The 12,738-nt window shown below is 45.2% G+C and overlaps 1 protein-coding gene across 2 annotated transcripts in view; it reads left to right on the top strand.

The window, feature by feature from the left end:
• The window catches only part of LOC117513709 (blood vessel epicardial substance-like), a 121,328-nt gene that overhangs the window by 84,816 nt on the left and 23,774 nt on the right, over window positions 1-12,738 (top strand). For both annotated transcript variants that reach the window (XM_034173952.1, XM_034173950.1), the window contains one exon: window positions 8,243-8,430. In XM_034173952.1, the coding sequence (XP_034029843.1) occupies window positions 8,243-8,430 (188 nt within the window). The remainder of the gene's footprint in view (window positions 1-8,242; window positions 8,431-12,738) is intronic.

Consider the following 12,738-nt stretch of genomic DNA (forward strand, 5'->3'; position numbering starts at 1 on the left):
TTAGGAGCCGTGAATTCTGCTCCCAAAGCGCCGTAGCCCAGGCGCGTGCCTCGCCTCGAAGCAAATTGATCACATAAGCCACCCGGCTGGCGTCTGCTGCGTACATGACGGGACGCTGTGAAAAGACGAGCGAGCACTGCATCAAGAAGTCCGCGCACGTCTCCACACAGCCTCCGTACGGCTCCGGAGGGCTTATGTATGCTTCAGGGGAAGGTGGGGGGGTTCGTTGAACGACCAGCGGAATGTCTGTTTTTGGCACACGGTCAGCAGGAGGAGGTGCTGCAGCAGCGCCCTGAGCACGCGCTTCCACCTGGGCGGTGAGAGCCTCCATCCTACGATTGAGAACACTGCTCTGCTCGGTAACTAAGTCCAACCGAGCGGTAAAGGCGGTTAAGATGTGCTGCAGCTCACCCAACACGCCTCCTGCTGGCGCCTGTGCACCTCGCTCTCCCATTGGCTGTTCAAGCGATGGTTGATGCCCCTCGGGATCCATGACGCTGGCCGAGAAATCCTTTTGTGAAAGTGTCATGACACGGACCCACAACAGGGGGCGTTAATGAACGGACAATGGATAAGCCAAAAAGTAACAATTTAATGTTGTGAATCACACAACGACGTACAGACAATAACAATATAGTGACTGTCAATCATACACCAGGTGACGTGTGGGCAGGCTCGACGATAGAAGACGTCTGGCGAGAGAGAAGCCGGATCCACACAGCTTCCACCACCAACGGAGCTGAAGAACACCGGAGCTGCCAAGCCCTGCGCCCCAGGTGGCCGCTGTCTTCAGCAGTCAGACCCGGTACTGCTGGCAGAGAACAGAGACAGTCCAGATGAGTGTGAGGTCGCACACTCAGTACTCCCACAGTCAGTGTTCAGTAAAGGAGGGAGAACCTCCACCTCCAATCACACACTCGTGCAGCTCCTGTTTAACCACTTATCTTGGTTTGGGGTGTGAGGCGAAGCCATCGCTGATCACACCAAACGCCAATCCCACAGATAAGGCAGAACACCACAGGATAACGGCTGCAAAAGAAGTTCAGGTTATCACTCAATGATTTGAGTCAGCAGAGAAATTACCTGATTGGTAGCTGATTTCTCGGCGGGGAGGTGGAGTTGCAGTCCGGCCTTTATGGTGGTGGTGATGAGTAGTGGATGAGTGACAGCTGGTACGGATGATGAGTGACAGCTGTCACTCCTGGTCGCTCCGACGCCCTCTCGTGCTTGAAGCCCGCACTTCAAGCAGGGCGCCATCTTGTGGTGGTGGGCCAGCAGTACCTCCTCTTCAGCGGCCCACACAACACCTGGCCCGTATGCGTAATAGGAATCGGAGGCTGATGAATTGGGCTTTACGGCTGCAGGCCTTTAATATTATGGTACAGCACATACGTGGAAAGGACAATGTGGTGGCTGATGCGCTTTCACGGCTGTAGATTTGTTTTTTTGTTTTTTTTCACTGAATGGATCTCTTTTTTTTTTAAGATCCTATTCAGTGTCTTTTGGGTGGGGGTGTTACGTGCTGGGCATGTGATTATTTACATTCTTATTTTTGTATTATATTTTTTCTTTTCTGGTTTATTTTTTAGGTTATAAGTATGTTTGTGTTTTTTTTTTGTCTATTGATTTTTGTGGGTATTTTTTTGTGGAAAACGCCCCCTCTGTCAGCCTATTAATAGGTTTGTCTGCGGGTGCGTCTCTCGCTCTCTCTCACTTTCTCCAGCTCACTTTGTGCCAGGGTCTGGGCGTGGCTCGTCAGCACGCACAGCTGCCGGCTGTCAGGATGCAGGCCTCAAGCCTTAGGCTTGAGTTTGTCCTGTGAGTATTTTTTGTAATATGTTTTTGGACTTTTTCTTCTTTTTTGGGCCTGGTGGGACTGGCTGTCCGGTTCTCGCTTTTCTTTTTATTGGGTTTAGGAGTTTTTGCCTTTTTGTTACTTTGGTGTTTGCAGTGGCTTCGACGGCCCTGTATGGGGTTGGCCCACTGCAGCACCTGTTTTTGTTTTGCTGGCCTTCCAGGCCCCAACTTTCTTTTGTAACTTTTGGCTTTTTTTTTGGGACACAGGGAGGTAAGGGTTTTGTTGTGAAACCTTAAGAAAGAAGTCTATCTAACTGAAATAACTCAAGAAGAACAAAGAATTTCTTAATAATTAATAAAATTGACTATTTGACTCTTTCCTCTGCTGTCTGTGTCTCAATGAATATGTTGTGTCCCTTTTGGGTCGTAACACACAGACAACAAACTACAACAGACTAAAATATTTTTTTCCTCCGAAATTGAGACGTCCCGCGTTCTTTATGAATTAAATTGATGTTGCTTACAGCACAGCCAGCTGTAAGAGCTCAGCTCAGAGGTATGGAGTTAGATTTGTGCCATTAATGTCTGAAAGGAAATCTTTTGAGAAAAACTACAGATTTTGTTTATTTTTATTATGTCCAGAGATCAAGGATCCAGTGACCAATTTCATATTTATTTATTTTCAGACTCAATAAAATGTTATTGACATAGAAAACCTGTAAAACCTACTTTTAGTACACAGAAAATTCACAGGAGGTATTGATAAGGGAATCGATAAGGAATCAGATCAATAACGGAATCAATAATGGCATCGATATCTATTAAAATCTTATCAATACCCATCCCTGAAGTTAAATGAATATTATTTATGTTAAAATGTGTTAGTTATGCCAAACATATGACATGTTTAAACAGAGGAGCTTCTTCATACTTTCAAACGCCTGATGACAAAGAGAAGACCGGACAAATTTAACATCTTTGCACAACAGATTAGTTAATGGCACAACAACTGAAGAAAAGTTCTTTCAAAAACAACGATAATAACCGACCAGTCCAAGAAAACGCATAAGTTCTTTTTTAGTACTAGGAACCGGAAATTCCTCGACGGCTGGAACTTTAGTTGCAAGGACTTCCCCCTGACCAACTACATGACCCAAATAGGTAACAGTCGCCTTCGCAAACTCACACTTTGCAAGATTGACGGTCAGTGTCGTCCCCGCCAGACGAGTGAAAAGCTGCTCCATGTGCTCCAAATGTTCTTCCCAGGTGTCAGAATAAACCACCACGTCATCCAAGTACACCGTGCAACCAGATATATGACCCACAACAGCATTCATCAACCTTTGGAACGTAGCTGGCACGTTTCTAAGTCCAAACAGCATCACTGTGTAAGAAAACAAACCTGACGGAGTAATAAACGCAGACACCTCACTTAGACAATGGCACTTGCCAGTAGCCCTTCAAAAGATCAAATTTACTCACAAATTTAGCAGAACCCACCTGGTCTATGCAATCATCCATTCTTGGCAAGGGAAAACAATCTGGTTTTGTAACTGCATTAAGCTTACGGGAATCAGAACAAAAATGTATTATCTGATTTAAGAGCCAAAATACATGGAGACACCCAACTCGATGCACTTAGCTCCACCATGCCATTCTCTAACATGTATTTTACCTCCGCATCCAGATGCTTGCGTTTATCCAAACTGAGCATGTAAAAGCGTTGCTTAATCGGCCGAACATCTCCCACATCAATATCATGCTCAATAAGATGTGTACGCCCCGGTATATCTGAAAACAAACATGGAAAGTGATGTATTAAATCACGTACCTGTTCAGCATGACACCTAGGCAAATGACCAAACAACACATCCAAATTTGACAAAACTTCTGAGTTATTAAGATGCCCCCATGTAAGAGCACTGTCCAAAGTACCAGCTTCACTGTCACACACCCCCCCCCCCCCCCCCCCGGATTGGCGGCAGTGAGCTGTCCAAGGTACCAGAACTGTCAAGCGTCCCAATAGATCTACTTGCCATACATACAGCAGAAGCCTCAGCACCCTCTGTTTGCTGTGACACTTCTCTAGAATAGTAAGGTTTTAACAAATTGACATGACACACGTGTTGCTTTCTCCTGCATTCAGGCATTGAGATTAAATAATGTTGATCAGAAAGTTTTTCAAGCACAGTTTAAGGACCACTAAACTTCGCTTGAAAAGGTGACGTGATAACCAGACAAAGGGCCAACACTTGATCACCAGGCAAAAACGAATGCACCTCCGAATGCCTGTCAAACAGAGACTTCATTTTATTCTGCACAGCAGTCATTTTCAACTTGATCAAATCCCTTGCAACATACAAGTGCCGTCTGAACCCATTGACATAATCTATCAAATTTTTAGGTGGGTTTGGCTCCTTTAATCTGTCTGCCACTACAGCCAAAGGGCCTTTCACTGTATGTACGAAGACCAACTCATTTGGGCTGAACTCTCTTGAGTGACTTCACGAGCAGCCAACATCAACCAAGGCAAACCTTCTTCCCAGTCGCCACCCATCTCAGTACAGTAAGCACGCAACAGCGACTTCAAGGACTGGTGAAAATGCTCCAAAGCTCCTTGCGACTTGGGATGGAAAGCTGTCGCTCTGCTATGCCGCATTCTGAGCTACTGCAACACCTGGCCAAACAGATGAGATGCAAAGTTACTGCCCTGATCCGACTGTATGACTTTCAGAATACCAAACACAGAACTAAACTGAGTAAGCGCCCGCACCACTGCCCTAGCAGTTATCGTCCGCAATGGATAAACTGCCGGATACCGTGTAGCTTGACACATCACTGTGAGCAAATATAATGACCCTGACCTTGAACGAGGTAAAGGCCTGACGCAATCAATTATGAAATGCTCAAATGGTTCGGATTCAACTACAATTGGACTCAATGGAACTGGCTTCAACACACTTGATTAGGCTTAGCAGTGAGCTGGCATACATGACGTCTTCATATATGAAGAATCGGCCTTTTTAGACGCGGCCAAAAAATGTCTTAGGACCTGGTCATACATTTTCATCACCCCAAAGTGTCCAAACTCATCATGTGCAATCTTTAAAACAGCAGCAGTAGCGCAAAATTTCCTGGGCACCACAATTTGAAACACAGGATCACTGACAATATCCGCATGGGGCAACCATTTTCTCACCAACAATGAATCCTGAAAAAAGTACCCACATGCGCAATCCAGAACCTCACTCGCTGGGCGTACCTGATCAAAGAGGCCTTTTAAAGACATGTCAGCATGTTGCTCCGCCACCAGCTCACTACGAGACAAGGACACAGGAAAATCAGACAGAGGTACATACACATCTCTCCCTCATATCCTCATCCCGTGCCATAGTCCGAGTAACAGCACACACAGTGAACACCTGGGGGAACTGTTTACTGCTCTCATCAGTCTGAGGAAGCAAACAAGGAACTGGCTCCGCCTCCTTCTGTACAGCTGACGAGCAACGTCCTTCCACAAACGCACACCAGCCAAACCATTGCCCAAGATAACGGAGACACCTTCCACTGGCAGTGCAGGACGAACAGCCAAAACTGCATCCCTGCTGAATGGTTCACACTCAAGCGACACTTTATGCAAAGGAACATAGAGCACATTAAGACCCATACCTCGAACTGGAACCCGCGTGCCTGTCTCCGACTCCCCAGATAGCGGCAACACATCAGCTCGGATAAATGAGTCAAACGCCCCTGTGTCACACAAAATTTTGACACCTTTTTATCATCTCCCACCAATGAGACAAACCGCTCACAAATGAAAGGCAAGTATGAGTCACATGGTTCAGAGCTCACGTTTTCCACCTCATGTTCCACAGCGTTACGCACTGGGGCAGCTAAACCCACTCCTTGGGGCTTAACAGGAGACATCCTTAACTTTAGCAGAGCATAATCTGCTTTAATGTGCCCGTGCTTGTGACAATAGTGACACAACTGATCACTGTCATGCAAAACAGAATTTTTTACTTCCCTCTGTTTCACCCGACTAGACCCGACTAAAGGGTGGTTTATTCAGGCTAGGGATCGTTAACAGCAAGGTAGTCCACGGAGCAAAAGTACTTGACAAGGATTAAGCTAAAGACGTGGTCCAAAGAACAAGCAAGGTCAAAACACGAGCAAACAGGTATGTCAGAGCAGAGGCAAAAAACAGGATCCAGAACACAAAACAGAGTCCAAAAACAAGGCTAGGCAAAACAAGAACGACACAAGAGGCTGGTAAGTGAGTGAATCAACGAACGAGCGGGGAAGAAGTGAACAGACGCAGGTTAAATAGGGACAGGTGCACGTGGAGGAGGAAAGGCCTGGAAAGGGGGGCGTGGTCAGGTGACAGCTAAGAGGCCAATGATGCAGAAGGGCGGTGACAAATGGGCAAGAGAATGACAGATGAAGGGGCGTGGCTGACTGAGAGGACAAAGTGCAGGTGCGGAACAGAGAGTGCAGTGATCCGGAAAAGACTGTGGAAACAATGAGAGACTGACAAGCAGGAGCAAGAGAAAGGTGATCAGATACAAACATGACAATAAGAGATAGTACAAAGAACACCACCCTAACTTGAACAAAACTGAAAAGCATACAGGAACGTGATAAGTGAATCATGGGAAATAATACAATAAACCTACTTAGAACAGTAACATAAGCAAACAAACACTAAATGCTGAAACATAAAAACAGACTGTGAATAAACTAGAATGGAACTAAAACATAGCTGTAAAGTAACAAAGAAAGAAAGTGACAAAGCAATATGAGAACATTGAATAAACGTGAAGAAAGAGGCAATAACAAAACAAGACTAAAACATAACTGAGGTGAAAAGTAACAAAGGAAGAAAGTGACAAAGCAAAAATCAGAACATGGAAAAAACCCCACATGAAGAAAAAGGTAATTAACAAAACGAGGCTGATGCCAAAGGAACAGAACTAAATGAAGAAAGGCCATATGGGCTGAAGCCTGGAAACGGCCGGGACATGACAATTTCATTTCCAACTGCAACTCCAATTTACGCAAATCTGCGTCAGCTGTCCCAGCTGCCACCTGGGTTACCACTGACGCAGCAGGAAAAAAAACCCCTTTGCAACCAGCGCGTCTTCAATTTGTTGTTTGATAACTTTTTCCTGTTCCCGTTTTACAACTGGAATGTCAAAATAAGCCGCAGTTGCCAGCAGATTATCTATGACGAAAACATTAAGCTTCTCCCTTGTGGGATTAGCCACAAAACTCTCCACCTCCGCGTCCATTACGCGCACACAACGCGCCACGTAACCAAACAATTCACACACCAACCGAGTCAATACACTGCAAATTGAAGTGCTAACATGTGCACAGCATGACGCCCAACGTAACCATGTCCCTTCTATACCTACCTAACAAAACTCCACCTAACTAACTTACCTAACTCTTCATGTGGTTTGGCGGCAAGATGATTAAGCATATAACCAGTGAGAAAACATTTCTCCTGGACTGCTCCTGAGAACACTGTAACACAGTGAATGCCAACAGCACCCCCATGACACTATAAAAAAACAAAACAAACAGGCCACGCCTGAAACAGTGAAGCCTCTTACCTTACAAGGAGACACAGCCACAAAACAGAGCTCAATACTCATGCACCAACAGCAACACTTCACTCACCTATATTTCCTCGGTTGTGTCCGTCAAAATACACCATGCCGTCCAAAAAAGAACACCAAACACGCTCCCGTGCATCCTCACTGCGGCCTACTGCGAACATCCATGCCCAAGGCCGATGCACCTGCTCTCCTCAAAAGTAGGTCACAGCCAAACAAGCACAATCAGACGAGCCCCCATGTGTTTCGGCCCGGCTCAAAAGCCGCAACAAAAAGTGAGGCACCCATGGAAGCGACAGACTTTTCAAACCCTTGGTAGGGCATTTATTTAAAAAAAATAAAAGGAAAGTAAAAGAAAGGAAGGCATAGCAGAATAAGCCAGAGGACCAAGCCAGGACCCAGTGCACATGGCCGCTCCCCACGCTGGCATCCGGAGGAGGAAGAGCGCCAGGAAAACAACAGAACTCCCCCCTTTTATAGCACCCAGGACAGGAAACAGGATAATAGAATAGAAAAGAAATAGAAAAGAATAAAAAGAAACACACAAACGGGGATGGGCGCAGTAATTCATTTGTTCTCTGAGGGGGGCTCACTGTCTCACACTTTGAAAACCCCTGGCTTAAGTAAATAAGCAAACAAACAAAACAGGTGAGGATGCTGAGGATCTGATGAATGTTTTAAAGGCGAGGCGTGTGTGAAGGGCTGACAACCCTCCTTACTGCTCCATTTCCAGTTTCACCACAGCTCCATTAATGATGTTCAGGCTCTTGAACTTAACTGTTTATTCACTGACATATTTTTACATTGTCATTCTCTTCTGTCAGATTAAGATTGACAGAGAGCTGAGGTCAGTCTACAAGCGGATGTTTGAGCCCCTACATGTACGAGAGGCGATGTTTCAGAGGTTGACAGGGCAGTTCTGCACCATTCAGACTCTGAAGAAAGGACAAGTCTATGCAGCTGAAGACAAAACTTCTGTGGACGAGCGCCTGAGCATTCTGCTCAAAGGAAAGTAAGTGTTCTTTACTCTGTTGTACTTTATTCACTGAGGTTGGAATGATATATCAGGGTACTTGGGAATTTTATCTGCCTTTCGTTACAATGATACACCTTCTACATGTAACATGTGGAATAGGGCAGTGCAGTCTCGTCTGAACCCCTGCGTGATATCGCGGGATTTGACCACTTCCGGGGACAGCTTGCCGTCGTGTAACATAAACGCAGCATCACTACACATGGAAAAATGGTGTACTGTTTTGTTTTTGGCTGCAGTCACCGAAGCAGTCGCTAAAAATGTAGTTTTTCAGTTCCCAGTGGTGAAGAGATGATGAGGCAAATGGAATAGGTCGTGTCGGTAAGTCTTTGCCTACACACCTAGCCAGCGTAGCTCCATTCTCTCGTCTGCACAACCACCTCAACATGTTTGATCCCCGGGTCATAACCAAACCACAACACATGTCCATTTTTCATTGCATCGTCACTTCTTTGCATTTTAAACCCAGGTAAACCCAGACTGCCCTTTAAGAAGAAGAAGAGTTTCTTATTTAACATGGGTAGCCAAGAAAAGCACGAAGCCTGTTTCCAAAAGGGCCCACGGCACGTGTCACTCCTCCCCCAGCACTGATGTTAAGAGTGCCAGTCGGGAGCGTGGCTGCAATCGGGAAGCAAACCTGAGTCGCTGACGTCCCAGTCCAACATGCAAGCTGTTACCTCCCTAACTTCTTTGGGAGGTGGTGGCGTTGACCTCCACATTAGAGATATTATGAGGACTGCTTTCTTCCACCTGTGAAATATAGCAAAGATTCGTTCCATCCTGTCTATAGCCGATGCAGAGACCCTGATTCATTCGTTTCTTCTTGATTGGACTACTTCAGTGTTCTATTCACTGGCTTCCTGCCTCTGTGACACTAGATTTTAAAATTCTGCTTTTAACTTATAAAATCATTCATGGACTGGCACCTCCATACTTAGCTGACGTAATTAAATCCTACGTACCTGCCCGGGCTCTGCGTTGTCAGGGTGCAGGACTACTTTTTGTCCCTAGGGTGAATAAAAAGTCTGCGGGTCACAGAGCCTTCTCTTATTGTCCACCTGTTTTGTGGAATTATCTCCCTGTGGAATTAAAACAGTCTGATTCTGTCGAGACATTCAAGTCCAGACTTAAGACGTATTTGGAACAGCTCTCAGCCTCAACTTTATCAAAATTCTGGGTCTGTTAGTGAAGCTTAGGGCTACCGGACGGCGATCACCTTAGTATTTTCTGTGCTTTCGTGTCTATTTACTGCTGATGAATTTTACCTTAGGTGTAGTTTTTCCGGGAGACTGATTCTGCTCTCTTTCTTTCTGTTGGAGGTACAGATAGTGGGATGGCTACTGAACACAGGATGCCAGATTGAAAGACTGTATTTGGGGTGGGCGGTGTCACGAGAGTGGGCCCGCTGTTGGTGTGGAGACTGCTGGATGACCCCTGCCTGTGGCATAACTGCCTGCATGGATGTCTCATCAAATACATATTCTTTTGTTATTATGTCATGATGTTTGATTTCCTGTTTTCTGTTTTTTCACCTTTGTAAAACTTTGTAAAAACCTTATAACTGTTAGAATGGCCTCAGCAGTGGGTCACCCCTCTGAGTCTGGTCTGCTTGAAGTTTCTTCCTCAATATCATCAGACGGAGTTTTTCCTCACCACTGTCGTCTGTGTGCTTGTTCTAGGGTAAGGTTAGACCTTGCTTGCTTGTTGTGATTTGGCACTATATAAATTAAACAAATTAAAATTGAATTAAACTACACACAGACTTAAAAGGTCTGGGGAAGAAAAGAAAATAAACATAAAATTTTACAGAATGAAAAAGGGGCGTTCAAAGTAGATAGTGGCAGTGGATATGTTATGTGTCGACGCGGGTTGAGGAGCGGACCTGCGTCTGACGGAACCCAGCGCTAAAATAACCAGAAAACGGTTCCAATAACAAAACAATTTATTTTTCCACCCTCTGGTGCATAACAAAGTGTATGAACAAAAAATGCGTCAGTCTGGTGGAGTGAAGGCTGGCACGCTCTCCAGCGCCCAAAAGGATCGAAGCCTGGCGCTTCTGGACCCACGTATTCCGCCAAACACCCCCCAGGTGGACACGACAAACCGACTCTCTGCGAAGGATAGAAAAGGTGAGCTAAGTCAGCAGCTACAACCAATATCCTTCAAAAGGCACACACTATCAGCAACACATTCAGGTCTGTATTTAAGCTTTATGTAAATGAGCAGCTTCTCACAACAGGTGGAGAATCACCAGTCCGCACGCCACGGCAGTGAGAAGCGAGCTGCACAATTCTCATCACAATTCAAATATACTGCGTAACAAAATACCACGTTACTATCAACAATTAGTCAAACAATTAATCACCTCTGATGTGTGCTGACAGCATGCGTCCCTCACCCTTCCTCCTTCACAGGCACGATGTGTCAAACCCAGGCGCGGTCCTCAGCGTCTCACAAACGAACATCACAAGGTCGAGTTCCCGGCAATTCTGCTTGAATCACACATGACTTAAATGCAGAACGCCATCTCATTATCTGCTTCAGCTGAAAGTCTTTAAAGTTGCACGTGAGCACCATCCACAGGTGCTGCACATAACGTTGATGAGGGTGAAGGACTCTTCTGCCAGCACCTTCTCCACAGACAAATCAGTTTGCATACCACCTGGAGAGCAAAGAAAAGAAAAGAAAAGAACACCAAAATGTCCAGCCACACCCCCCCAACACACAACAGGATATTGCACTTATGGCTGGACAGCAAACTGGACTGGACAACCATACCAACCACCTGTACAGGAAGGGACAGAGCGGGCTGTACTTTCTGAGGAAACTCCTGTGTATTTTCTACCAGTCCATAGTAGCCAGCGTACTTTTTTTACACCGTGGTGTGCTGGGGGGGACAGCACATCCAAGAAAGACACATCCATCCTGGACAAACTGATCAGGTGGGCTGGCTCTGTGGTTGGCGTGAAGCTGGACTCTGGTGACAGTGGCAGAGAAGAGAACATTGGAAAAACCGCTGGACATTATGGACAATGCCAGTCACCCTCTGCACATTGTCATCAGCAACCAGAGGAGACTCTTCAGCCACAGACTGCTCCTTTCCAAGTGCAGGACCAACAGACTGAAAAACTCCTTAGTCCCTCAGGCCATCAGACTGTACAACTCCTCACTCATGAGGAGGAGGAGTAACAGGAAGACAGAGGACAGGAATGAGAGGAACAGTAGTAACCATAAACCCAGTATTGATCAGTATGTGTGGTATTTATATTGTGTATTTATATTTATATTTGCAAACTGTTTTTCTTTTTTATTTTCACGTTTGATACTCTGTGTGCTTCTTACCCTGTGTGCTGCTGTATAATGCTACTGGAACCTAAATTTCCCTGAGGAGGTCTTCCCAAGGAACCAATAAAGTTCTATCTAATCTAATGTAATCTAATCTCATTAACAATTATTGCAATTATTTCAAGTGTGGCATGTGACCTGGCTATTTGGTTCCAGTGGCATTCAAAGCTCCAACAGCAGTGGGGTAGAAACTGTTTTTCAGTCTATTTGTTCTTGCTTTAATGGCCCTGTACCAAATGCCTGATGGCAGTAGCGCAAACAGAAAGTGGATAGGGTGGGATGAGCCCTTTAGAATGTGTTGGCTCTCCTGAGGCAGTAAGAGCCATGACAGCTGTCTCTTGCTTTGTGTGTGTGTGTGTGTGTGTGTGTGTGTGTGTGTGTGTGTGTGTGTGTGTGTGTGTGTGTGTGTGTGTGTGTGTGTGTGTGTGTGTGTGTGTGTGTGTGTGTGTGTGTGTGTGTGTGTGTGTGTGTGTGTGTGTGTGTGTGTGTTAAAGTGAGCAGCGCTGCTAGACTCTGTCAAATTTCAGTTCAGAGTTGTTAATCAGAAAAAACAGACCAGTGATATAAATAATTAAATCCACCAGAGGTGGCTGTGTTTGTTACTGTTGTTACAATCAGAAATTAGAGGTTCATTTTACAGATTAATTTCCTCCTTTGTGTTTCATCTGTTGCACATAGACTGTATGGCAGGGTTGAGTTTTAAATTGTAACTTGTTTTCTATTTTTTACTATGTAGGTTATCAGTCAACCAGGGGAAGATTACACCCCGAAGTCCAGTTGCATTGACTAAACTTCAGGAAGATTCTATTTTTCATTTGGTATTCAGTTTAGTTTCACTGAAAACTGAAGTTAGAGAAAAATGACACATAATGTTGACAAAAAAAATGGAGGTCTAGTATGATGTTCAAAAAATGTCATAAGTCATTTTCACATGAAAACAAC

This window comes from Thalassophryne amazonica, chromosome 7 (genome assembly GCF_902500255.1).
Source record: "Thalassophryne amazonica chromosome 7, fThaAma1.1, whole genome shotgun sequence".
Classification (NCBI taxonomy): Eukaryota; Metazoa; Chordata; class Actinopteri; order Batrachoidiformes; family Batrachoididae; genus Thalassophryne; species Thalassophryne amazonica.